The 27875-nt window shown below is 42.5% G+C and overlaps 2 protein-coding genes across 6 annotated transcripts; one reads left to right on the top strand and one right to left on the bottom strand.

Moving 5' to 3' along the window:
• The first annotated feature begins 47 nt into the window (after nucleotides 1-47).
• LOC6558856 (protein encore) lies at nucleotides 48-23787 on the top strand. Of its 5 annotated transcripts, none has more exons than XM_032743195.2 (12): nucleotides 48-285; nucleotides 10756-11153; nucleotides 13562-14591; nucleotides 14689-14830; nucleotides 14898-15051; nucleotides 15126-15491; nucleotides 15552-15781; nucleotides 16017-16340; nucleotides 17862-18852; nucleotides 19003-21420; nucleotides 21488-21590; nucleotides 21892-23787. In XM_032743195.2, exons 2-12 carry the CDS (start codon nucleotides 10779-10781, stop codon nucleotides 21951-21953), a joined length of 6195 nt encoding a protein of 2064 aa, XP_032599086.1. In that variant the 5' UTR covers nucleotides 48-285; nucleotides 10756-10778; the 3' UTR covers nucleotides 21954-23787. The 5 variants fall into 5 exon arrangements, with proteins under 5 accessions (XP_032599086.1, XP_032599084.1, XP_032599088.1 ...); XM_032743193.2 differs by having other exon boundaries at nucleotides 14674-14830; XM_032743194.2 differs by lacking the exon at nucleotides 48-285 and adding an exon at nucleotides 10230-10523 and having other exon boundaries at nucleotides 14674-14830.
• Nucleotides 345-1021, bottom strand: LOC6558788. The gene has a single exon (XM_001984351.2). It carries the CDS (start codon nucleotides 982-984, stop codon nucleotides 439-441), a length of 546 nt encoding a protein of 181 aa, XP_001984387.1. The 5' UTR covers nucleotides 985-1021; the 3' UTR covers nucleotides 345-438.
• Nucleotides 23788-27875: the final 4088 nt, after the last annotated feature.

Genomic DNA, 27875 nt, shown 5'->3' with positions numbered 1-27875 from the left:
AGAATTTTGCAACACTTGCACGGCAAGCGTAAAAGAAAAATTTCTTTGTGCAATTTACGAAAACATTTCGTGTGTCCCGTGAATCAAATAGAAAAGACGCGTATGAACAAGCAGCACCAGCTGCAACAATAACTAACAAACGCAGCGCAAGCGCTATCAATTAAACAGACACTTCGCAACCCACTTAACAGCCTCCCAAAAAGTCCAAGGAAAAAAATCAACACAAAATGCCAGTGTGCAAATCGCTTTTTCTAGCATCTCCAATGGGCAGCAGAACTGAAAATGGTGAGTACTTTTTCAGTGTCACATTAAAACTTCGCATAAGTAAATGCAAATTTCATAAGTACATTCAGTCGCTATGGCTAGCTTGCAGATATATATGTATATATATATATAGATTATACATTAATTTGATTTATGTGTTGCTACGATTTTTTGTTAATTGCCGGCTGAGTTTTGAATCGTCGAACGGTCCACAAAATCCGCCGCATAATTTGTTTGCAATCTTTGCGCTTTTTCTAAAAGCAAATCAGCCCGTCTGTTGCAGCGTTTGTACGTCGAACTTCGATTGCCATAGCTCTGCAGCAAATCCAATTCATGCTGCCGGCCCCGAAACTCCTTCGGCACAATCTCATACATAATGGTGTAGGTGGTGGTGAAGTTGTTGTTCATCCTGGCGGTGATCGGGAAGTGTACTTGCGTCTCGTGATTGCGCTTAAAATTGTTGAACGATTCGATGCGTGCGACTCGAAAATATCGTGTGGCATCGCTTGTCTCGTCACTGTTCCATGGTGCTACATACGTGTCCTGGCTCTCCGTCAAATGGCTTGCGCAGCCACCAACTCGCTTGATGGCCGGCGTTATGCAATCAGATTTCTGATCGCCATTGCGACGCTCCTGCCAATTGGACAGCAACACCTCCTTGCCATAGTCCTTGCAAATGTGCTCGTCCAGAAACGATCCTCGTGGTAAACTACTAAACATTTCAAATAACCCTCGAAAGAAGTGGAAACTCAACAAAAAAAAAAAAAATAAAAAATTTCAAGTTTTCAAAAGAACATAAAATATTTCGATATGAAACACAATAACTGAAACATAATGCTTTGTGTAGTACAAAACCTAAAGGAACTTTTGAAATATATAGTTTCGTCAAAGCGAATGCTTGGAAATATCGTTAATATGTATCCATTTAAATTTGCCCTTTTGCCCGGAATCAGCTGAAATATTAACCAGGTGGCCACACTATTTGCGGCACTCGGCGAATCTATTGTAAACAAACAAAAATTCTCAATGCAAATGGTGGCAGTCGTAAGAGTAATTTTTAATGAGATATGAGGCGTTGCCAGTTAGCTTGCAGTAACAGTAAATCAAGTTACTTGCGCTTTGCCAAATAATGTGGCGTTGCCAGCTTGCTATTTTTCTTCTTTAAAGTCAAGTTTGCTGCACACCCAACTCACATCCAATAAAGTTAACATGATTTTCTTGTTATGGATTGTTATGTGTATCATAAAATGTGTTGATTTGTATTGGTTGTCAGCAATACTTGATTGATATTTTATTCGTACACTTTGTGGACTTCAGATTTGGCTGTTTCTTTCATTTAATTGACGCTAAAGTTGTTGTACACTTTGCTACAGCAACAGCTATATGGCATATATACATATAAATGTTTTTGTTTGGGTTGAAAATAGATTTGGAATGGATCGCGTTGCGTTTTTGTTCGCCATTGTTGCTGTTGTGTCAAGTGGGCTTTTATTGAAAATCTATTTTGTGAAGCAAACAACCAACCAAGCGACCAAGCGACTCACCGACCAACAGACGGACAGACAGACTGGCAGGCAAGCAGGCAGAGAGACAGACGGACGGACGAGGCCGTCAGTTCGCATTCATTGTGTTCTGATCATGTCGTCTGTGTTTTTTGGTTCCTTGTTGTTGTTGTTGTTCTTGTAACCCGGGCAAAGCAATGGCATTACTTTTGGCTAGCCCATAGATGCGATGCATAGAGATCTATGCTGTATGTTCTATATTCGAATCTTTGTGTATACGAACCGATATTTAACGCTCAACTTAACTAAAACAGACAGCACGCGTTGCACGCTTTTTTTTGGTTGTTGTTGTTGTTGTTATTTGGGATGATGCTATAAATGCATTGTCGTCGTCATCTCAGATATTATGGTTCATTCTCGAGTTGTTTGTTAGTTGTTATTGCGCTCGGTTTCGCATCATTTGCCTCCTCTGTCTGTGTTTACAAAAATTTTGCAATTTTTACTAAACGACAAAAGAAACGAATACAATTTGTGCATTGTGCCTCGTGTGCCTCTTGTGCCTCGCCGAAAATGTTGAGAATGTGTGTAAATTAATTTATGACTTTTTCACGTTGTCTTTATTTCATTTGTTACACTTTTAAACATTGTGACAGAAATATATAGATATATATTATATGTACTTGTAACCAAGTATATGCATAACTTAATTAATCTGTGATAAGATTTTTTGATTTGGCGCAGTTCTCAAGGCGGACACACACACACGCAGACACACACACATGTCTGCGTTTTCTATTTTGACATGCCCCAAGGCTGGTTTGGAACAGCTGCCTATTTGCATAATTCATAACTCCCGCAGGTGTTGCCAGTAGCTGTAGCAGCTGTGTGTTGCTTGTGGATGGGTAGCGCTGGGTCCACAAACAAGCCAGCAATCAAAGGCAACCTCATGAGCCCCTTTTTGTATGCAACATGATTTTTTTCGACCCGCCATTATTGAAATGCTGGAGAGAAGCGGCATCTTGGGATTATTTGGGGGCGCAAGTTTGTCCAAACATGGAAAGGTTGAACAGTAGAGCAATGAAGAGTAAAAGTGTAATTTAATATATCTTTACTGTTTACTGTATATGTTTACAATGCTAGTTTTGATTAGAATTTTATGCATTTTATGACTTTCACTTCATCCTCCTACACATTTATTATTTAATATTCAGCATATCTCAGCATCAGCAGTTTAGCTGCAAATTCATTGTGTTAAATTTACGCATTGAAAATTTGAATTTAAGAATTTAAGTTCAACTTGAAAAAGTCTTAAATATTCAGCTTACAGTTTGAACCGCAGAACGTGTTAAAGACGTGCTTTAAGTTTTCTTTTTTTCTTATATTTGCTTGGCATTGCAATCGTTGCAAGACATCTTGTGAGTCATCTGAGTAGCAGTCGGGGCAGAGTCTTCAATTCATACGCCTGTCTGTTGTGCTTAGCTGGCGTTTTATGCTCTTTGAGAGCCTGACAGGGACCTCTCCTTTGCCCCTCAGCCTCCCTCAGCCGGCAGGGGCTTTCCTCGTGTTGTGAGCCTGCTCGCAGTGTTTCTCCTTGTGTCAGCTAAAAAACAAGGCAGCATGATTACAAGATGACTGCCTACGCCAGGATGAAGCAGAAGCCACACGCTCTGCTCTCGCATATTAGCTGCAAATCTAGCTGCGAATTGTGATGCGGAGGAGGAGGGCTGGGGGAGGAGTGGAAAGTGTTGCTTTTGGCAGGGGGTTAAATGCTTCTGTCGTCGCTTGTCTGTTTTTTCGTGCCGTGTCTCTTGTCTGGGTCAAGCGTTAAAGTGAAAGAAGCAACAACAACAGCAGCAAGAACAACATGCAACGAGTACTTCTTGATTGTTGTCCTTGTTTTCACTGCCGCCTTGTTGACACCTTTCACGGCCGACAAATTAATTAAAGAGGCCCCACGGGCGATGTCGTAAAGCATTTAGCATTTTAATTGCGTCATAAAAACAAAAGCGCTGCCAAAACCACCCTTTGGCATTTGTCGCCTTATTAGACGAGATTAGAGTTGCCTAGTTTAAAGGGTCTTAGTGGCGGGTGCCTGGGTGGTTGGGGTGGTGTGTCACCTACCTATAGCAAAATTAAAGCCAATTTTCTTGACTTGGCACGGGTCCACGCCCACCTTGCTCTCCACTACAGCACTAGCAGCAGAAGTTGTTTCGAAACAGCCGCAGCAGCAGCAGCATCCTTGCTTTTCTACTCGCCTGTCACTTGGCCTCGAAACGCATTGCGCTTTTAAGCTCACACACGTGCGACAGACACTTGTCAACTCACTCTCTCTCTCTCTCGCTCTCTCTCTTTCTGTCTGTCTCTCAGCACGATTCTGTCTCTCTGTGTGACCCAAATAAGATGTTGTAATTGCAACAAGGCGCGACACATTCACATAGTATCTGATGCGACGTGTGCAATTATGTTCATGTTTCTAAGAGCCGAGATGAGAGCTGAGAGCAACAGTCTCACCAAAGTTGCCATCTTTTATTAAGTACATGTCTCTCTCTCTCTCTCTCTGTGTCTTTCTCTCTCTCTTGCTATCTCTTTCTGCAACTCTCTCTCTTGCACTCTCTTTAATGTAAACAATAAGAGCGAAGGGAATCAAAGCTGACTGGCTTTAAAGTGGCGTCGTTGTCGGCGTTTCATTGTCATTCCGTTCCGCTGCCAGCCTGATGCATAACTTATTTACTGCGACGCATTTGCAACCCCCCCTCCTCCCATTTCGCCTTACCCCACCCACCTGCCAACACCCCTGAAAGTTAGTTGCAGATGCTGCGTAATCTTGGCTTGTTTAAATATTTAGTGATGCGTTAATGCTTTTGATGAAGTTAATCGCTGAACTGGCATTCTCTGATTGCATTGTTTATGACACGCTCTGTTGCATACTTTGAGGCTGCAACAGCCGCTCTCTCTCTCGCTATCTCTCTCTCTCTCTCTCTCTCTCTCTCTCTTTATATGTGTCTAACTACTGACTGGCTCTCTGTGTGTGTGTTTATTGAATCTAGGACACGGTGTGCTCATTGCAAATCGGTTAACTACTCAATCATGGCACATATTGCGGTTTCCATATAGTCACGCCGACTGACACTGAAATCCTTACACACACACACACACACTCCCATGTTGTATATACAGATGATAGCTAACTGACAGTTCTTGGTCCTCTTCTTGTTGGTCCCTTCTCAGGTCTAACATTGAATCACTTTTAGTTTTACAGCTTACATAAATGTAGATTCGTAAAAGGTTTTTTATTGGCCACTTTGCACGGCTGTTGAAATTCCATCAATTGATTGAAAAATCGCATACAATATTCTTCAATCGAGGCTAAATGCAATTTGAGATTCATAATTGACAGCCGTCCATTGGAATTCGTATTTTTCAACCCAACCGAGTTGGTCCGTTTGTAATTGAATTCCACTCAAAACTCGGGCAACTATTATTATTTTTGACCTTTTTTTCTTGTTTTTGGTATGAGTGAAATGCTTTTAAATCAAATTTATTTGCCTGAATGAACTGACGTTCAAATTTGCAGAATGCATTTGATGTGAAACTGGTAGAAAAAATCTACTGTTAATTCAGTTGAGCTCGAAGGCTTGTAGACTTAAATGCCATGAGCAAAAAGAAACCGGGCTTGTTAACGCTTGGAGTCCTCCAAACTGCAACCCACCTCGAAGAATCACAACTTATTGATAGGAAAAACACGTTACAATATGAATTTCGAGCGTAAATCAAGTTTTCAACTTTGAATGCATCATTATTCTACTGGTCGACCTGTGAAAATCAAATCAATTTGGACAAAAATTATGTTTAATCTTAAGCTAGTTTTGAGGATACAATTTTTGAGTGAACTTCGAGTCAGAAACACCTTTCCTACTTTAAATTCAGTATTATTATAGACGTCGAAATATGGTTAAAAAGCGATTGCTTTCCAACATCGGAGCACTTTTGACAAATTTATTATTGTGGATATGGATTCACTATATCCAAGTTGTGCATAGCTTAAAGTTTAGTCTCGTTAAAGAGTGTAATATCGAATTCAATTAAGCTAATTAATTTTTGATTTGATTTGATTAGATTTTCGATTAAAAATTACCTTTCAATCTTGGCGACCTTTGTGCTGGGAAAACGTTAAGTTTCTTGATTGCAGGCAACAAGAAACTTTTGCCATAAGCAATTCCTGTTTGGCACGCACACATACACACTCATACACACACACAAACACATACATACATAGATCTATATAGCGTACGTATATAGAGGCTACTCCAAGGTCTTGTCATGGCCTGCTTGGAAGCCAAAACGATGTGTAGATAGGCAGAGGCAGAGATGATGCCCAGCAACAACTACAACAAACACTACTCACGCACGCAGAAAGGACGAAACTAAAGCGATGAGAAATGCCACCCCAAAAAAAAATTTTAAGAAAAAAATGCAAAGCGTGCGCATTTTGGCTCTGGGGCAAAATACAGTAAAGGAAGCGAAAGAGATACACAGGGTGAGACAGAGAGAGAGAGAAAGAGAGAGAGAGAGAGAGAGAGAGTAAGTTAATGAGCGAAGGGGGTCGCGGGGGCCACAAATGCTTTAACCTGTTTTCCGCAAAGCTTTTACGCACTCGGACTCTGACTAGCTAGCGTGCGCTCTCGCTTGCACTCACCTTGCCACCCTTTTTTTTGTTTTGCAAACTCAAAGCGCAAATAGAGCATAGACAGAGAGAGAGAGAGTGTGAGAGAGCGCGCGAGAGAGAAGAATGGAAGAGAGAGCGCGAAAAGCCCCAGCCAGCGAGCGATGCTATGCTATGCTTTTTTTTCGGACGGTGGCCCAGTATCCATTCGGTCGTGTTCCCATAATGTCTGCCAGCGGAGCGCAGTGCTCGTCGCCGTCGCACTATTCGTCGCAGCCGTCGTCAACGTTGTCATTGTCATCATCAGTAGCAGCAGCAGCAGCAGCAGTAGTAGTAGGAGCAGAAGCAGCAGCAGCAGCAACAGCAGCAGCAGCAGAGGAGCAGCAGCAGCAGCAGCTTAAAAATACATTTTCACAATGAAGCAAATGGGCGAAGGCAAGAAGAGAAAATGAATTAATTTGCGCTGTTTGTGAAGCTGAAAACAAATACCAAGAATACCAAAAAAATAAAAAAATAAATAAAAATACAATAAATACACTTTGGTAAAAAAAAAATAGTGTGGAAAATACACACGCACTAAAATTCGTAAAATGGCACGCGCGTAGCTGTAAATGAAACAGCAGCAGCAGCAGCAGCAGCGGCAGTGGCAAACACCAGCAGAAAAACGAACGGGGATTAGACACTAAAGAATTTCTCTGTGTGTGTGTGTGTGTGTGTGTGAGATAAGAACTCATCGTATATCGTATATAGATATATATATATATATAAATATGTGTATATATTTATACGCATATATTTATGCAGGAAAAGGTAGCGGAAAAGGCAGCAGCAGCCCGGCGCAGTGTATATAAATATAAAGTGTGTAAGGAATCGGAATCGGGAAAATTAAATATTTTGTTTTCAGCGCCTCACGTTTTTCTATTCATTTCATTTGTGTTGCCTTGCGCTTTTCGTCGCATGAAAAATGCTAGCGGAATTTTCATAAGAATTTTAAGATTTTTTCATTGCTGTTTTTTCGTATTGCCTTTTCGGTGTCTTATACATACACAGCGACACACGTTTTTTTCACACAACAATCACACACCATACACACACACACACACACACACACTCGTTTCGTTTTTTTTTTTTTTACGTTCGTTTCGTTTTTCATTTTCGTGTCGCGTTCGTCGTCGTCGTCGCCGTCGTCGATTCGTTTCGTATGCTCGCCACACAGCCGAGCAGCGCCGTGCAATTGTTTGTTTGTTGTTCTTGTAAATTGTTGTTGTTGTTGTTGGCATAGGAAGCCCTGTAAAAGTTTAGGCACAACGCAGCCCTGGCAAATGGTGCAATTTTCTTTTCGTTTTTTTTTTGTTTTTCACGCTTAGCATAAACAAACTGTTAATGTATAAAATTAATCGAGAATTTCTCTCTCTCTCTTTGTCAACTTACAAGGCGAATGCAACGCGGCAAACTTCCTTCTGGGCACACACACTCTCTCTCTCTCTCTCTCTCTTGCTCTCTCTCGCCCACGCAAGCGCAGGCGTTTTAAAGCTTGCGCTCTTTACAACACTGCGATTACTCTGACAGCCGCAACAAATTTTCGAGTACAGCGTGGCCCACAAGTCCCGAAGCTTTTTAACTGTTTCGACAGCAGCGACGGCGGCGACAGCTGCTGTAAACACACAGTTTGTGGGACGCACGACAGACAGAGAGAGAGAGGCAGAAAGAGAGAGAGATATAATACGGAACAGACCGAACAGGGAACAGTGTTGAATAGGGTAACACATTGAGCACATGCAAAGTTTTGCTGTTTGCTTGCCTTGCCGTCCTCTTAATCAGCAATGCAATTTGGCTAACGTCTTGTTCCAAATTATTCTGTGGCCTTTGCCTTTGGACTTACTCATGCTTGTTTTTTTTTTTTGGCATTTGCTCATTTTCTTGGTCGTCGTGTGTCATGCGTCGTATGCGCGTTTTTCTTTTTACGGGCGACTACGTCATTCATCCGTCTATCACCTGTGCTTGCCTCCTCGCGTGCTCCTCCTCCTTGAAATCATGCTGCTTTTTATTTGTTATTTTGTTTCTTCACATGTTTTGCGGGTATTTCCCAAGCAAGAATATATAAACAATCTATAAAATCGAATGAAAGGGGGGTTTCTGTGCAGGGGGAGGGGGTGTTGCAAACACTGAATGGGCAGTCATTTATCCATTTCGTTGTCTTTGGCTTGTTTCATATTTTGCTCTTATGCTTGGTTGTTTATTTTCGCCTGTGAAGTGTCCATGCGTTTCGCTTGTTTGTTTGCTTATCATCGCCCATCGGTGGACTTTCGCCTTAAGACGTAAACATTTCGATTTATTTTTGCAGGGTTTCGCTAATTATTCCATTATGTGACCCATAATGCCAAGCACTCGAACAAAAGGGCAAAGGGTAAATGCGATGTAAGCGTCTAACGATTCTAATATTATTATGGAATAATGGTTACATTATTGCAAATCAAATTGCTTCAATTATCGTTCAGTTTCAATGTGATCTGATTTAAGATTGTACATTTATTTTTTTGTCACTACTGTTGAAACAGTATATTTTTGCCTAAAAAAAAAGATACGCATATCTTGGTTCTTACATCTAACCGTTTCGCGTTTATCGTTCAACAACCCCTGCAAAGCCCTTGAAATTTTTGCTACCTAAACCTTGCAACGAAACACTACGAAATAATAAAAACTTATAGCAATCAAAAATTAGCATAATTATGTCGAAAAGTGAACAACGAACTCGCAAAAGAGGAAGCACTGCAATAACAATAACTAGAACAACAACAACTGGTCAAAGACTCGAGAGAGTCGTGTTGTGTGTGTGTGTGTGTATAAAAGCATCCCTTGGGCGAACTATGCGGCGCCTTAGCTGTTATCCTGCGGCACGCATTTCAATTACTCTGCTCTCATCTCGTTTATAAGCTCGTGCAGTTTTGAATATCAAAATAAATCGTAAACAAGGTCACATTCCATGCTGGTGTGTGTATGTGTGTGTGTGTGTTTCTCTGCTTGTGTGTGTTTTAATGCGTACACAGATACACACACAAAAAAGTTCGCGCTCGTGTGCTCCTCGTGCTCTCTGGAAAGTTTTCAAAACGCTCAACTTATTCATCGCTTCTCAACTTGCAGCAAAATGTGTGCCACGAAAAAAAGCAAATCAAAGAAATTCTCACATAACCTGAACTACTCCATAGACAACAGAAAGTGAAGAATAGCGGAAGCAAAAAAAACAACAAAAAAAAACGAGAATTAATAAAATGAAAAACAATAATAATAATTGTAATAAAATCAAGTTAGGAATCACAAACCAAACGAAAAGCTTTAACTAAAATATTTTTAAAGTATACAACTATACATACACTAATAATTGGTAATACAAAATTTAGCTGTAAGCTTTAAGGACCTAATAATAATAATAATAACAATTGAGAAACTTCGCAAGTGCAGAGACCAAAAAAAAAAAACAAAAACAAAATAAATAAATAAAAAACACTAAAGGCAGCTTGTGATTCTCGGTGATATGGTGTAAATGTGATAAAAAAGTTTTAATGCAATTTCAAAACAACAACAACAATAACTACATCAAAAAGTCTCAGCAAATTGTGTTTTCGATTCAACGTTTTTTCGTTTCGCATAGTTTTTTAACGGAAATTTAAAAAATCAACAACAATAATAACTATACTTATACTATATACACATATAAATCTAAAACTAAACTAAGCCTTATCTCTATAAGTGAGCATAAATTTAAATACAAAAATAAATTAAGTCGCACAAAAAAAAAACCAAAAAAAAAAGAAAAGAAGAAATCCCGTGGAGGAGCAGCTGGAAAAGGCGTAACGATTGTTTTTAAATATTCTATCAACTGCACTGCCGGCATATTTTTGACAAACAAATAAAAGATATGATTTTACTCTAAACATTAAACGAAAAAAGCCCAAAACCAGAATAAATACGTACAAACACCAAAAAACTCTTATCGTACGCAAAGATTCTTATGAAATACGCAAAAATAAAAGACAAAAAAAACAACCGAAGTTGGAACGTTGAACAAAATGCAATCGTTCTGCTCACTTGCAAAGGTAAATTAATTGATGCAAAAAATGCTAATAAATGCCAATAAAATATTTCAATTACATTTATATATAATATACTTGTACTATTTTTACAAACTACCCTTACTAAATATAGAAGTAAAATAGTTATTAATTATTAAGTTTAATTTGAATTAGAATAATTAATTTACACAATTTTCTTGAGCAACTCAACTAAATAGTTTCTTGTTGTTTCTTCGCCGTCTTCTTTATTTTGCAGTACATTTTACATAAACTGTGATTATGAGTTCCACAAAATCTCAAGTAGCCCTTGCTACAAATATTCCAACCAACTTAGCCTCCGCCTCAGCCACCTCCACTGCGGCCACCGCCGTTGTTGTTGTCGCCGCCGTTGCCAGCAACAACAGCAACTCAACGACGTCATCAGCAACAGGAGCAGCAGCAACTGCGGCAGCAGCAGCAGCAACAACACCAGCAGCAGCAGCAGCAGCCACAACTCAAACAGTGGTCAGCAGCAGCAGCAGCAGCAGCAGCAACAACAACAATAGCAACAGTAACGGTAACAGTAACAGTAACAGCAACTGCAACAACAGCATCGAGGAAACAACACACAACGCCTCAAATTTGGGGCGTCAAAACAGTTTTGGCAATAGACGCGTAAGTTGAACCAAAATCAAATATCTGGGCTTTACATATATATTGTATTTTGTATATTGTATATTGTATAAACATAAATAGGTCAGTTTAAGACGCATCTACTGAGAGTGTTCTCATTCTCTGACACACACACGCATATATATATATATTCTCTCTCTCGCTCTCGCTCTCACTCTGTTAATGTCGCTGACTCTCTGCAGATAAGTGCATATATAAATATATATATATATATATATATATATACCTTAGTGCAGCCATGAACTGGAATTGTCGCCGTGCAAAAGATACACGCCCAAAAACTGCATAAACTGGGTCAGGTCAGTTTGGGGCTGGCTCACAGTCAGTGATGGTTGCGTTCCTGTTTGCGTTTTCTAGGAATTGGAATAGCAATTTACTGGAAATTCCCAATTGACCCCCAAAGAAGTGCATTGCAAAACGTGTTTTTGATTACTAACACTGCTGCAGCTGCTACGGAAAGGTCCCCAGACAGCTAAGGGTTTTCCATGGAGTTCAAGGTTTTCCCTCTAGCCAGCAAATTGCAGCAGTGGGTGGCAAGTGTTACGCCCAGTTGTGTGTGGCATGTGGCACACAGTTCAATTTCGGTTTGTTATTAAATCGCTGCTTTTCTTTTGAACAACATAAACCAAGCGACGCAATAACGGAACAGTAGCGCTGCTGCTGCTGCCGCCAAGGTCGATTTATTGATTTTCCCCGGCCAACTGATGACGTTCGAGGAAGTTGGCCAGCACGAAGTTGTCTGCGCTGTGATTACACTCAAATGTGGCAATGTAAAACAGAAAAACAGCAAATCGAACAATTTGTAACCTTTAAGTGAAGCCATTTGACACTTATGGAAACTGAGCGCAATTTCGAGCATTGAACTGTTTTAAGGCCTATTGTCAGCGAATAAATAACTTATAAAAACTCTAACTCGAAGTGGTATAACACTCGACAGGCAATAATACAGATTGCCCTGGCTATAATGACTTAGTTCACTTCCTTCGAATCATTATAAATATCGTGACAAAATTGCATTAATATTGCAAAGCTCTAAAACAAATTGTCTACACATTATTAGACCGGTGATAAATGTTGCAACAATGTAAATCATATACATGCATAAATATTTTTAGAAATTAGAAATGCATATTTATAATTATTGCAAAATTAATTGTTGTGCTAAATATAAAGGCTTGCCAAGACAATTGAATATATTATGTACAACATTTTGCGATAATTTAAGGGCTGTTTAGTATTTGCCTTTAGGCGTCGTTGGTAACGGCCAAAATAGTTTACAACATATTTACTCAAAGGTGGTGGTTAGAAGTGGTTGCTCAAGGTTCGGCAAATGGCTTTGACTTTGACATTTGCAGTTGCCTTATTGCTTTTACTTTCTTGCCACGTCATGCTGCCAATCCTTGGTCTGAAAGTTGGAGCACAATTAAGCGTAGTTCGAGTAGCGCAACAAAATCGCTTGATTAATGGCTGGTTCAATAGCTTTAACTGTTAGGTGGCCCATGTGCATAAAAACAAAAATCAATGGAGCCACAGCCAATAACGCCATGGAAAACCCAGTGTTAAAGGCGCCAGACTAACTGACGAATTAACCGATTAACTATCTGACATACTAATCATTGACCGATTGACCAACAGAGTAAAGAAATATCATTAACTGACTAGCTGACTAACTGATTTGTTTGTGTTGTCCTTCGTCCTTTGTTGAAATGTCAAAAGGCAACCAGGCAGGCAATGGAGGGATTTAGGTGGCTGGCACGACAACAGCAGCAGCAGCAGCAAGCACAAAAGCAAGCCTGCCCAAAATGGTGGGGAGTGCATGACTAACAAATATCCTGTTCGAAAAGGATATAAATTTATAGATTTTACTAATATAATAATCAAATACAAATGTGTAAAGGTTCTAGTTGTCATCACCTCAGGCAGACTTGTCCTTTTTTTAATTGAAAAATGAAATTAAATGAAAAACTGCACTTTGAAAACACTTTGGCCGAGCAAAAGTCGAGTAATGTGAGCAGCAAGAGAGGCTCCCATTGCCTGTCACACTCGCATTTCATTTTTATATCCCTTTTTTTTACGTGACTTTGACTATAACAGCGTAAACATTGGTTTTCCCCCCCATTCCGTTCTCACCCCGTCAACGGAAACTGAAGCAAGTGAGTCGGGATCGTTAACGTGGCGTTTGCTTGCGTTGGCAATTGTTTAACATTTTAATGAGCCAACAATTGCATCACGGGGGCAACGTCATCGCACCTGCTGCCTTCTGGCTGCCTCTTGTTATATATATTTTTGATTTTTAATATTTCTTTTTGGTTGGTTGTCAACTTTGGCATTCACTTAGCAGTGGCGACTAATACGAAATTAATTGCTTCCATTCTCTCTCTCTCCTGTAGGGAAATATGAAGGGCAAACATCTCACACGCAGTCATGCCATGCGCGAGTCCACATCGCCGCCACGCACGCCAACGCCGCGAGGCGCCTCCGAGCAGCACCTGCAGCAGCAGCAGCAAAATCAGCAGCAGCACCAGCAGCACCCCAGCGATGCCTACAATGAGCACAACAACAACAATGCCATACTAAACAATAACAATAGCAATAGCAAAGCACAATCAACTGGACGCGGCAATTCGCCGCTTATGGAAACGCCCGCTCTGATTGTTACTAGTCAGCAACAGCAACAAACCCAGCAGCAGCAACAACAACCACAACCACAACATAACCAACACCAACATCAACAGCCATTAAATGTGCCGTTGCGAGATGAAGCCGAGTTTCCCAAATTGTCACCCCCCAAGAAATCTGGAGCTGGTCATCACAATCGCACCAACAGCAATGGCAGTTCGGGCATCGAATACAACAACAATAATAACAACAACAACAACAATAATAATAGCAACAGCAGCAGCAACAGTGGTAATAACAAAAAGTATGTGGTTGACTTGAAGGCTAATGGTCTGGATAAGCATCACAATAACAACAACAACAGCAACAATAACAACAACAACTCCAGTGCGCTGCTCTACAATTCAGGCATGAACTATAAGGCGGCGGAGCGTCATGAGCGTCACGAGCGCCATGAGATGTCCAGCCAGAATAGCAATCTCAGCAACAGCAACCACGAGGAGGAGCAGTATCATTACGAACGGGGTGGCGGTGGAGGCGGCGGCGGTGGTGGTGGCGGTGGTGGTGGTAAAAAGCATCGTGCCAACACCAATTCGAAGGGCTCGAAGCCGCGCTTGAAGAATTTAACTGGCAGCTCATCCGGCAGCATTGATGGCGGCAATGGAGGTGTTGGTGCTGGCGGCGGAGGTGGTGGAGGTAGTGGTGGTGGTGGAGGAGGTGGAATGAACAATTGCAGCGGTGGCGGTGGCAATGCTCAAACGAATAACTCGAGCAACAACACATCGGGATTCATATCGCGCGGTAAGTGCTAGCATCCTTGGTGCGAGAGACAAGGATGCTGGTCAGCCATACATCACATCATGGCTCAATTCATTGATTCTAGTCTTTCATCAATCAGAGAACTCGAGCGAACAGTACACGGACTATGGCGGCACTGATCTGTTGACCTTCTTTCGCGATACGCTCAATAAGAATCCCAAGGATCGAAATATCCTGATGAAAATTGAAAAGGATCTGATGGATTTCATTCAGGACAAGGGGTAATTTTGCAATCATATTTGCAATCATATTCATGTTAATATCTACGGTTTTCCTTGCCAATAATAGGCGTGACTGTGAGTTTCGCTTTCCGCCAACTTCCTCGTATAATCGAATGCTAATTCATCGCACGGCTGCCTTCTTTGGCATGGAGCACAACGTGGACTCGGAGACGCAACAGTGCGTCATTGTGGCCGTCAGCAAGGGCACTCGCATACCAGAGGTGAGTGAGGAGCTCTCTCTATATATATATATATATATATATATATGCATTTGCTAACTTTGCTGCTTTTACAGATACGCTTCAAATCGCTGGTACGTGTCGATCATCGTGAGGATGCGCGCAAGTCAATTTTGAAGCGGGATACGCACAGCTTTGATGAGGTGCGCCAATCGCCGTATCTCTGCCCGGAGCGTGTCATGCTCGATCGCAAGGCCAAGAGCTTTGAGGAACGCGAGGAGGACTATGATCGAGCGCGCAGTCGCATCTTCAATCGCACTGCCCAGCAGGATGCGTACGATGAGGATTGCTATGTCGGTGGAGGAGGAGGTGGCGGCGGCGGCGGCGGTAATTGGCACAATGCTGCTGAGCAGCAGCAGCAACAACAACAGCAACCGCCCAGGCCCAAGCGGCCCAATGGCAAGATGCTGCAGATGCAGAATGTTAGTTGGCTCCGATTGCAAATGGGCTTCTAAACTAATTGGGTATTTTACTTCCAACAGTCGACCGAGTCCCGCGATGGCGGCAGCATGCGTTCCGGTGGCGCCGTGCCCAAGTCTCACAACTTTGGCAACTATGGCGGTCCGCCGAGCACTGGTGGGCCTGGTGGCGGCTCTGTGCTCCCGCGCGGCGATTCAACCACCTCGAATAAGAGCGGACGTGGCGGATTTACCAAGCAGGATTCCACTGGCAGCACCAATACGCCCTGGCGCCTGTCGCCCTCGAGCAGCGGGTGAGTTAGCCACAAAAAAGCAAAGAAAAAGAAAGAGTGCTCTTATTTTTTGTGGACCCTACACATATACCATATCCGATTCGCTCGCTCTCTCTCTTTTATTTCTCTCTGTTAACCAAAAATTTTTGAAACTGTTGTTAAAATTGCCAAAAACATTTTTGTATGCCACCCAAAACAACGAAACAAACCAACAACCCAACAACCAACCAACCAACAACAACATTTACCAATCCAGCTACAAGACACGCACCCAATCCGTGCGCTCCGATTCGGTAACGCCGTCGCCCACTGGCTACGGCAGCGACAGGCAGACGCCGGAGTTCAGCCAGCCGCCGCCGTCGTCGCAGTCGGCGCAGGTTCAGTCCAATCGGGGAATGGGCTCGTTTATGCAGCATGCGGCAACAACAGCAACATCGACACCGTTAACAACAACGTCCAGCACGCCAGAGTCGGCATCCGCCTCGGGACTCGTCTGGGCCGTCACAGACATTTCGAGTGTGCCAATTGGCAGCGTCCTCATTGATCCGCAAACCCTCCAACCAATTCTCAATGCAGACGGGTAATTTACAAAAACCAAAAACACACCAAAATCCAACAACAACAGAATCAAATTTCAATCGTCACCCAAAATTATGTTGTGCTCCAAACAAATTTTTAACGCAATGCTTTTTTTTTGTAATTCTGTTCAATTTCTGCAAAGTTTTTTTTATTTAATTCTAACTAATTTTTATAAAATCAAAAATATTTATGTGGATACGGAATCGATATACAATTGAATTTTATCAAATAATTTGAGACTATCAAAATAATTTGTTAGAAAACAGTTGAAAATTAAATTATTCGAGCATATATCCGAAGGGATTGTATATATGTTATATAGGTGTCTATCAACTTTGGTATTATCATGTCTGTCTGCTTGATTCTTAATATTTCATTTTGTTAATTCCAACTAATCAGTGATATGTGCTTAAAGTAACTTTTCACTCTTTTTTTTAAACAATTTTAATTAATATTGAATTTATCATATAGTCTCAAATTAGTTCGAAAGGGTATTCACTCTTCGGCATGCCGAACTTTGCTTTTACTTTTTTTTGTTTCTTATACCGTTTCCAACTGAAATGCTTTATATTACGCGATTAATGATGAAAATTGTTTCTTTATTTTTTTTTGCATATCTATTTAAAATATATAATTATACATACATTATTAATGGCATTTCGATGTGCTACTATCAAATTGTTGATGTTGTTTTTGTAAATTATCTGCCTAAAAATCAATCAAATTAATCCACACCAATCGCTCGCCTGCTCGCTCGATCGCTCGCTCTCTCAAATATGATTACTGATTATGAATATAACTCTGTGTGTGCTCTTAGCACTTAGCTCTCGCAATCAGCTCTCAGTTTAGCATCCCACTTACGCTCTCACGCTCTCTCTCTCTCTCTCTCACCTGTACATTGACCACCAATCGTCAATCAACACACTCACACACACACATACAATTCACTCACTCACACACAGCTCTTTCGCTCTCACCTGCTCTCTCTCTTTCTCTCTCTCTCAACTCGCTCGCTCGCTGTCAACTGTCAACTACCGCGTTACATGTCGCCTCAGTTAAATATTCTGTTTCAAATCAGCTTCTTTTTTTTATCGATCGCCTGCTGCCGTTTGACACTCTCTCTCTCTCTGTGTGCAAGCTACCATCAGATAAGTGTTGCCGTCCTGCCAGTGTTGTCGTCTAATTGTTGTTCGTTCTAATTGCATTGCATCTCTCTTGTATCAAAAAGCATTTGTTGTTGTTGTTTTACCATTACTTTATATACAAATATGCAAAATTATATATATAATATAATCGTACAAGAGCAGAAAATGTCTGTCGCTGCCGTCGCCTCTCACAGCGCACTTTTTCCGCAAAGCAAAGCTGTGGCAACCCTGACAACTTTTTACTACTTTCTTATTTTGATTTTGGTTTTATTTAACACAATTGCATGCGATGAGCGAGTAACCAGAAAAAAAACACTTAAATATCTGAGAAAACCTTTTAAAAAAGTTGATTTAAATTGGTGTTTTTCATTTTGCAGCTCCATTTACCACTACGACCCGTCCAACTTGCCGCCCAATCAGGCGCTGCAACAACAGCATGCGGGCAACAATGGCGGCAACAACTATCAAACGAGCGGCAACTCTGGCAATTATGCGCCTTATCGCAAATCCTCGCCGCATCAGGCACCACCACCACCACCGCAGCAGCAACAGCAGCAGCAACAACAGCAACAGCAGGTGGTGCAACAGCAGCAGCAGCAGCAGCAACAACAACAGGCATACAGCAATGAGTTATCCTGCAGCTCTACGGAGAGTTATGCCGAGGAGGTGCAGTCACCTGGCATGGACTGCTCTGACAGCTACGATAGCTACAATGCTGAACAGCAACAGCAACCGATGCAACAACTGCCACAGCAGCAGCAACAGCCGCTGCTTAGTTTGGAGGCTACTGGCGGCGCCGCCAGCAGCAGCAAGGGCGACGAATGTGATAGTCTGTCCAGTGCCACGGCCTGTCTGAGCATTACGACATCGACGTCAACCAAGAACTATGATCGCATCGAGGTGCAAAAGTACAAGAATCAGGCAACCAGTCCCAACATACCCGCCTGCTGTGCCGGTGACAAGGAACTGGAGGCAGTCGCTCAACTTCAGCAGCAACAGCAACCATCGCAGCAGCAGCAACAACAGCTACAGTTGCAGGAAATTGAGCCTGAAACATTGGTTGTGGCCAACATTGCAACATCGCCAGCTGAGTTGCCCAGCAGCCAAACGCCACTGCCGGTCGCGTCGTCGGTGCCCGTGAATTGTGATGCCCAATCGCTGACGCTATCGCCCAGCACCACGCCCTACAGTCAGTGCGAGGTGAAGACAGTTAGCCAGAGCCAAGCTCAGGTCGTTGCCGAGGAGCCCAAGACGACAACCTGGGCCTATACGCAAAGCTATCAGGCACCGGATGGATCCACCGTCTTTCATACAACAACCACGCCCAATGGCGCGGCGCCATATTGCGCCACCACATATCAGCAGGGGGTGAGTTGAGCACAAAAGAAACCAAATTCTTTCCCCTTTTATCTCAATCAGAAATTAGAATATCTAAAATTGATCTAATTTGGATTGAGATGTAACTTTTGAAACTAATAAAAACTAAATGTTCTTTTTTGTTTTGAATAATTTTCACAGCCTGATGGCAGCATTTATGCTGTGCCGCAGGGCATGGTGTTTGCGGCGTATCCGCAGCCAACTGTTAGCAGCGCTCCGTCACAGCCGATCTTCCAGCTGACGGGCAGCAGTCAGCCAACGCAGACGATATTCGCCTCGCAGGATGGTAGCGAAATGCCCGGCACCTACATGATACCTGTCTTCGATCCGGCCCAGCAGCAGCGCGATGGCCTGATACCCGCCCAGGCCATTTACCAGACGCCGGCTGGACCCGCCACCGCTGTAATGCCGATGGCCACTGCCACCTATCCGGCGGCGCAATTTGCTGCCGCCGCGCCCAACGGTGCGCCCATCTATCAAGGGCCGCTCATCTACTCCGGCGATCCGTCTGGCGCCCAGCTGCAACAGCTGCCAATGGCCACGTATCCGATTAGCTATCCGTATCATTACTATCCCATACCGTACTATGTGCCGCAGCAAGCAGTTACCGCAGCCCCAATGGTGACCACCACAGCCTCTGGTCAGCCGCCCACTGGACCAGTCCAGTCACATGCCCAAGCTCAGGCGCAGGCTCAAGCGCAGGCCCAGGCTGCCGCTCAGCTAAATCTCGCAACTGCCTCGGCGGCTGGTCCGTCAACGGTAGCTGGCGTTGGCCAGCAGCAGCAGCAGTCCAGCAATGGACATCTCGTCACTAGCAACCACAGCAACAGTGGCGGAGGCGGTTCTGGCGGTGGTGGTGGCGGCGGCTATATGGGTAGTGCGCGTGTCAAGCGTACACCTGGCGGTGGCTCCATACACTACAATCCCAGCTATCCGTCAACGGCGCCGGGACACCCCACTGCCGCCCATCATCCAGGCGTACCTGGCTCTGCCCAGCTGATTGGCGCACCCAGCGGCGCCGGCACAACGACATATCATGCGCTGCCCACGCTGACATTGGCGCATGGCGGTGCGGGGCCCAATACAGATCTCAATGCAGCAGCCGCCGCTGCTGCTGCTGCAGCCGCTGCCGGTGCACATGTGTATGCGCTGCCGGCTCAGCATGCGACAGCACTGATACCGACCAACCTGTTCCCGTACGCAGCCGCAGCGGGTCAACCGGGTGCACAGCAGGCGGGACCGCACAATGCCCTGCTCCAGCAACAGTCGCAGCAACAGCAACAGCAGCAGCAACTACAGCCGCCACCAGCTGCGCATTCGGCGCCACATCATGCTCTGATAACGGCTGCACCGTTCTATCCGGCAGCCAGTGGTGGATCAATGGATTTAGCAGCGGCTGCATCACAATCGGCGCCCGCAACGCCAGCGGCGCCGGGAAGACAGGCGCCGCTATTTAGCACGCCCCCGGCTCCGAATAACGGGGGGAGTGGCAACAGCAGCATAGGTGCATCCGGAGGTGGCTATCACAGCAATAGTTCAACGCCGCACTACTATCACAGCCAGAGCAGCAACGAGAGCGGCTATGTGCCCTACGAGAAGCGCAACAATGCAAGCGTCGGTGGTGGTGGTGGTGGTGGTGGTGGTGGTGCACCCACTGGTCGCAAACCCTATCATCCCGGCGGTGGTTACAATCCACGTCACTCAGCGCCGCTGGGCGGCATGCAGTCCGGCGCCAAGACGCCGCTGCTGAACTCCAACAATGAGCCCACGCCACGCGCCTCACCGAGCAGCATTACACTGGGTCCGTCGACGTCGTCGAGCTATCATCACAATGCTGCCCATCGTGGACCGCCGCATGCGCTGAGCAAGCGCGATAATAAGCCCACACAGTTGCCGCTGATTAGTGGGCCACCGCCCAGCTATATCACGTCCAGCAGCAGTCCAGCTGGTGGCGGTGCCGGTACCGGCTATGAGTCGAAGCCGCCAATGCGCCTGAATGCGGCCGCCGCCAGCTTCCGCAGCCAGAAGTCGATTAGTGCGGACTTTCGTCGCAGTGTCTCGCAACGCAATTCGCCCAGCACCAATGGAGCTGGCAATGGCAGCGGCAACAGCAGCCACGAGAGCAGCAACAATTCGCCCAACAGTATTGTAGGCGGCATCGGTGGTACTGGTAGCGGTGGTGGTGGTGGTGGCAGCAGTAATAATAATAGTGCCGCCAATACGCCAAATGCCAGCGCTTCGGCTGCCGGCATGGGCACCCAGTATATTGTGGTGGATCCTTCGACGGGCGCCGCTATGAACGCCTCGCCGCCATCTCTCTACTTGAGCGGTGGCAGCAATGCTGGCGGCAGCGGTGGTGGACCGCGTGCTTCGCACATTCCAGCCCAGCTGCATCACAGCGCTGCAGCGGCGGCGGCGGCAGCAGCAGCAGCAGCGGCAGCCGGTGCTGGTGGCCAGCAGGCGACAGCGGTGCTCAGCAGCGTCGCTGCACTCGGTGGCTACAATCCCAACGCTGCGTCCGGTGTCTACATCAAGTATGGTCAGACATACTTTGCGCATGTGAGTAGTGTACACTTTTGAATCCCCCGCAAGATCGATATTTACTTATTCGCTTTATTGCCTTTAGCCATCGGTGGCCTTGCCGAACAGTCGACGTTCGCCCTCGAACGATATCCGGCCGCAAATGGCACAGGTTGCCGGCATGTATCCCGCCACAATGATGATACAAGGTGAGCAGTGCTAACAGAATTCCAAAAACAAAACAAAAACACAAAATCGAACTTCAATCGATGTTTAGAATCCTTGTTCCTCTAACGATATTAAACTTTTTATATTACGAAATTTTTTATAATTGATCTAAAATGATTTTCTTATGGTTCGTTTACTTGTCTGGAGAAATCTCAAATGTATCCCAGACCTTTTTGTACTGAATACGATGGTTGTTCGAAGATTATTTGTGTGTTAACCAGAAATCATATATTATTATTTGATTATATTAATGTTATCCAATAAACTTTCTCACTCTTTCAGCACCTCCACGTCATCCAAGTCGTCATCCAAATCCAAACTACAAGGGTTCGCGTCCGCGGTAAATCTTCCGCCCCATCGAACAACTGGCGAACGGACGGTCACACAAAAAAAAAAATAAAAAGCTAACAAAAAAAAAAAATAAAATAAAAACAAAAAAACTACATACACATAACGGCATACCTAAGATAAATATAAATAGCAACCTAATCTAGTGGAACATAATGTAGTTGACAAAAGAAAAAAAAACAAAACAAAAATATGAAGATGAAGATGAAAATAAGAGTGAAGAATGAATTAGACACGATGGTAACTGAGAAGCGAGTACAGAGCATAGAAGCAAATAAAAGCCGCAGAGAGTTGTTGGGCGTTAATGGTAGCAGCAGATACAGAAGCATTAAAACAGCAGCAGCAGCACAGAGGAGACTGAGCGGGATGGGGGCAGCTAACGGGACTGCAGGCTAAACAGGCGCGTTAGGCAAACAAAGTGTGAAACAATTGTTAATCTTCCGCAAAAAAAACAAAAACAAAAACACTACAAAAACAAAAATAAAAAACAGTCAGAGAAAAATCAACTTAGCGTCTAGCCGTAGTTAAGATTTATCAATTGTAGCTACAACAACAACAACAACAGCAGCAAGAACAAAAACAACAACCAGTAAATATAACAACAACAACAAAAACAACAAGAAAATGCTGTATATTTTGTGCCATTAAAAAATAGTCTTAATCAAATCATATACAAAACGAGTACCGAAGAAGCAATAATTGAGCACAACGACTGCGAACTAGACTAGAACCGGAAAGGACAACACAGGACGGGACGGGACGGATCGCAACTAAACGGAACGAAACGGAACGAAACGGAACGAAACAGAACCGGACAGTAAAACTCACATCAAAATCGTTAACTAAACTATAAGAATTATATTAAACTATATGCGGCTTTAGTTCTGCTGTATGCGAACAATCGGAGCGCAGGAGTTGCCTACGCTTACAGACTGACGGGGAACAGTAGAAGAAAGCCATATGCCCATATTACACTCAGATATATATATATATATATGTCCGATTGAAGAGTTACATATTATTAGCCTCAGATTTATAGCTTCTGTCACCCCCAAAAAATGTTTTGCTGCTATAAAATGAAAGGAACAAATGTATTATATCGATTAATGTTGTCTTGCTTTGGTGTGTTTAATTGAATGCGTTTTAATTATGTTAGAAATCTCAACCAAAAGTATAGCAAAACTCCAATTTATTTTGAAACCAACACACCCGACACTGGCCCACTGCCAGTAGACAGACGGACAGACAGAGTGAGAGACTGTTGTGTGGGCGTGGCTTGTACTATATATACATATTTTGTATTGCAAAATTTGTTATTTGTACAGCTTTTCAAGTTAATCTCGAATCGGAAACTCTCGGAATAAATGGAACATCAAAATCAATCAAGTTTTCATTTTAAGTCAAAATTTATTAATTATTTACGACATTACTTTATAAATACTATGATGATAATTTTGTGAAATTCGTTAATTTTTATTTCCTTATTATGTTTAACAATCTATATATCGATATAGAATTCATTATGTTTTCTTTAATTTCTGTTCCTTACGGCAAAGAAGCTGCACTTTAATTTTCGTTGTTAATCATAAGAGAGGAGTAATTTTGAAATATACATAGTAAAGAGAAATTGAGAATTGAGGATGATGATGATGATGAAGATGAAGAAGAAGAATAAATCGACGGTACGTAAGAGCCAAGCAGCTATACATTTATTGTTAAAAAACAAAAACAAAATAATTAGCTTAGCGTATAAATTACATATGTATATGTACCATTTAATATATAGGCCACTGAAAACAACAAGAAAAACAAAATAATAAAAAAAAAGATTAGTTAAAATTGCGTTTTTGTATTTTTATTTTTATTTTTCTAAGCTTCTCACTGAAATTTCTATGTTTTTAGTTTCTCGTCGTGGCAACGGACCAATTGAGATGGCGCCCCATTAATTCTGATATGATTTCTATTTTCTTCTGCTTTCATACAACGAATCCTCAAAAAGAAAAATATAAAAGAAAAAACAAACAGACTATTGGCCAACTCGAACTCCAACTTTTAAAAACTGTATGTCTAAATGTACATAACAATAATTTACAAACAAATCTAAACACGACTAAACTTGTAGAATATAAGTAGGTTAGGACCGGACAGAAAGACGCTGGAGCTGACTAAGACGATCAAATGATTTGCTGCAAATATTTACCACAACACTGAGCAGAATGAAAAAATGTCAAGTATTCGCAGCAAATACCTTGGGTAGAAGTATTTCGAAGAGTTATCGAAGTTGTTATCGTTTATTATCATTTCAAGCATTGCAATTCTTATGAACTCAGTCACCACACACCTTAACTTAAGAATAGCTTTCAAAAGTGCGCTAAACATAAATGCTATAACGGCTTACGTAACATATACATACATACATAGTACTTATACATAGTATATATACATATATCTAATGGCAATATGATATAAAAGCAAAACGTACCAAATAAGTTAGTGAAACTGCTCAAAATGAACAACAACAACAAAAAAAAAGAAGGAATAATAAGCACAAAAGTATTGTACCACAGAACACAGAAACGCTTTGTTGGCTAGTCCCGAAACCAGAATAGATAGACACGACGACGTTAGGCGGTAGCTAGAGAGGAAGAGTGGATGGGGAGTGGGGGTATATCGGAAGTATATATCGGCAGTGGATTCAATGTCAAAATGATCCTCAAATATCGAACATTTGCTCCTGTTGTGCATTTCTTTGTTTGTTGCTCTGTTTGTTATGAAAAGAAAAAAATAATGTTGAGAGTAATGTTGAAGTAGTCGTTATACCGGTAGAGAGGCAGAGAAAGAGACACAGTGAGAGAGAGAGAGGGAGAGAGAGAGAGAGTGAGAGAGATGGAGAGAGCGCCGGAATACCAAGGAAAAAGATTAGGCATAGAATATGGGAAACGAAAAAACCAAAACCAAACAAAAAATATGAAAACCCCCGAGGGTACTATGTTATACAATATTATTATTACATCATGATTAATCTAATGGTAAAATGCATCGTAATTATAATTATACAACAACAAATGCTAAAAACACAAAAGACAAATGCAAAAACAACAACTTGAAAAACAAAATAGCACGCAAAGTACTCGTAATAACGATAAAAATGAGATAAAGACAAACGGAGTTTTTACCGACGAGGATAACGATAATTATGATGATAAAAAAAAAACAAAAAAACAAAATAAATAAAATGTATTTATTTATTTTAATTTATATATACACTAGAGAGTTATTACAAATATATATATACATAATGTATAAGGCAAAAACAGAACAAGTTATCGAGTTTTATTTAATATCTAGGACAATCCAAAGAATATACACACTGGAGGGATTTATACGATTTTTTTATATAAAATACGAACTGAATTAATTAAGCCCAGCTTAGCGTGGTAAGCCATTTGAAAAACGTTTCAGTTTTGGCTAAGCTGAGTTGGCTACACTGCCAGACAACAACCAAGGGTATGTTTTTGGTATACAACATCAAATATAAATTACAGCTGAGTAAACAGGACAACTTTTCATATGATTTATTGTTGATGAAAACGCATCGGTCTCCCTCAAGGTTATGAGTCCTGACATATATATGGCGCCCACTTGCCACATGTTAACATTGGGCGCCATAAAAACCGTTCGAGCAAATAATAAATACAGTCAAAAAAGAAAGAGAAAAAGAGATAAATTGGGATACTATATTGAGTATGCAAACATTGTTGCGACCTAATAACCCTGACTGAATTACAAGTGTAGGGGAATTTATGAGCAGTAGTTGTAGTAGTATATACACATGTAGGTTTGAGCCTACAGGTTCCATTGTCTCACAGTAATTACACAAGGGGCCCGAGGGGTAGCTTGGACTTTTGACGTCTTCATAACACACGCGAATGAGCCATCAAAAAAGAGAGTGAAAAAAAGGGCAGCATGAAAACTCGAATATGCCACCAACAGTTTTGTTCTCTCTTTTTTTTTTTTGGGAAAACGGTACAACAAATTACCCTGAAATTTCGTTGATAGTCACTAAGGGAATCAGCCGGTTGTGGCCTCGATTCGTATCTGGGAGACGACCACATTCTGAGGCGGCCCATAAATCTGCCAAGTGGACGGAGCAGTCAGTAACTTAAGAACCCAAAACAGCGACAGGTTGCAGCTCAATAAATAGCTAAATAAATATTATATAGTCGTCTATGGGCCGCCGCAAAAAAGGGATGAGTTCATTTAGGGTACAACGACAAGCGAACGCATCTGAGTTCGATTGCAGCAGGTAGCAGCAGCAACTAACTAACAACCTGTTTTCCCGAAGACAATGGCCAAAAGACGGCTGCTGCTGCTGCCGCTGTTGCCGCTGCCGCTGTTGCCGCTGTTGCCGCTGCTGCGGCCAAAATCAAATGGTCCACGCTTTTGTAAACTGGTGACATTTAAAAATTATGGCATGTAAATGGAAGGCATTCTGGGAAGCGTTGACAGCCAGCGGCGCTGTGGTTTATCTACGGAGTGGGGCAGATAGGGGTGAGGGAGGGGGGCTACTGTTAATCAATTTAGTGCCTAGATGAAGTTATTTGTGCTGGTCGTGCGCAGATGGCCCAAAGGATAAGCCACAAAGTGAAAGGTTAGGCGATCCACATGCCCGATAAGCGGCTGAGTCAATACATATTTAGATTGAGTATGCATACATGCATAAATGCATTCATATATATATATATATATATGCGCACATATCTCATAGAAGAGACCTTTGGCCCTACGGGGCGTATGCGTGTTAAAGCTTTCATTCGCTGACATCGCTGTCAAGCTTTGCGCTCTTGATATATGGGCAGCATTAAAGTGCCGCCTTTGGTAATGCGGACACATCAAAGTGCACACACACACACACACACGCACGCACACACATATATATATATATACACATAGTCAAACATTTGCATATACTACACACATACGCACATATTCGTATGCAGCGAAAAGCCATAAAAATCACTTTGTAGTCTTGGCAAAAAGGGGGCCGTTGCGGAGGTGTAGCGGCAGCTTCATGGAGGCGGCGCATCAGCGCAAACTATGCAACAACAACAGTAGCATCACAAAAAAAAAGCACTTCGATTGTTGTATGCAACCCACTGCAAAATACTCTGTAAAAGCAGTTAACACTTCTTATTGCTGACGTAAATGACTCCAAAACTATAATAAATATGCAGTTCTCCGCTGCAGATGTGGGCGTGACTGTAAGCCGATCCTTGAAGCAGTTTGTTTCTAAGAGAAATTCAGAAAGTATAGGCTGAAATGTTGAAGTCTTAGCTTCAGCACAAAACCAATATACTCTTTACCTCTTACAGTGACAGAGTGTAAAAAGTGCAATGCAATCAATTCAAAAGAGCTGTCAGTGTAAGATAAAAAGGCAGAGAGAGAGCATGGGGAAGAGGTTCTTTTTTTTGTTTGGGGCGGACCAGGGGTGTTGGAGTCTGCCAACAGACAGCAAGCAGCATTTAATCCTGCAAAAAGGCATTGCGAGGCAGCATAAAATGATGATAATCCTTAAATAACGTGAGCAACATGAGGGAAGGCTGCAAGGGTGCAGAGGGCTGGAGAGGCTGATGATGGCGACAGCAAAATGCCAATTGAATGCCAGCGGCTTTAAGTGTTGAACAGCGCAAAAGAAATAGTCAAAAGCTGAGAGAAAGACAGAGAATGCGAAGGCAGTTGAAGTGCTTCTGGCGCTGCTAAATTGAAAGCTGAACTGGGCAAATGTTTAACGAACTATGTATGTATATACAAGTTGGGTAAGTTGTTGGGTATCGATAATACAGTATATATAATTAATAATATACCAACAGCAGTAACCCTGAAGCGAAGTTAAAGCAAACATTGAAAGCGTAATGTTT

This window comes from Drosophila grimshawi, unplaced genomic scaffold (assembly GCF_018153295.1).
Source record: "Drosophila grimshawi isolate 15287-2541.00 unplaced genomic scaffold, ASM1815329v1 contig_44, whole genome shotgun sequence".
Lineage (NCBI taxonomy): Eukaryota > Metazoa > Arthropoda > Insecta > Diptera > Drosophilidae > Drosophila > Drosophila grimshawi.
The sequence above is the reverse complement of the archived record's forward strand: the minus strand, read 5'-3'. Positions and strand labels throughout refer to the sequence as shown.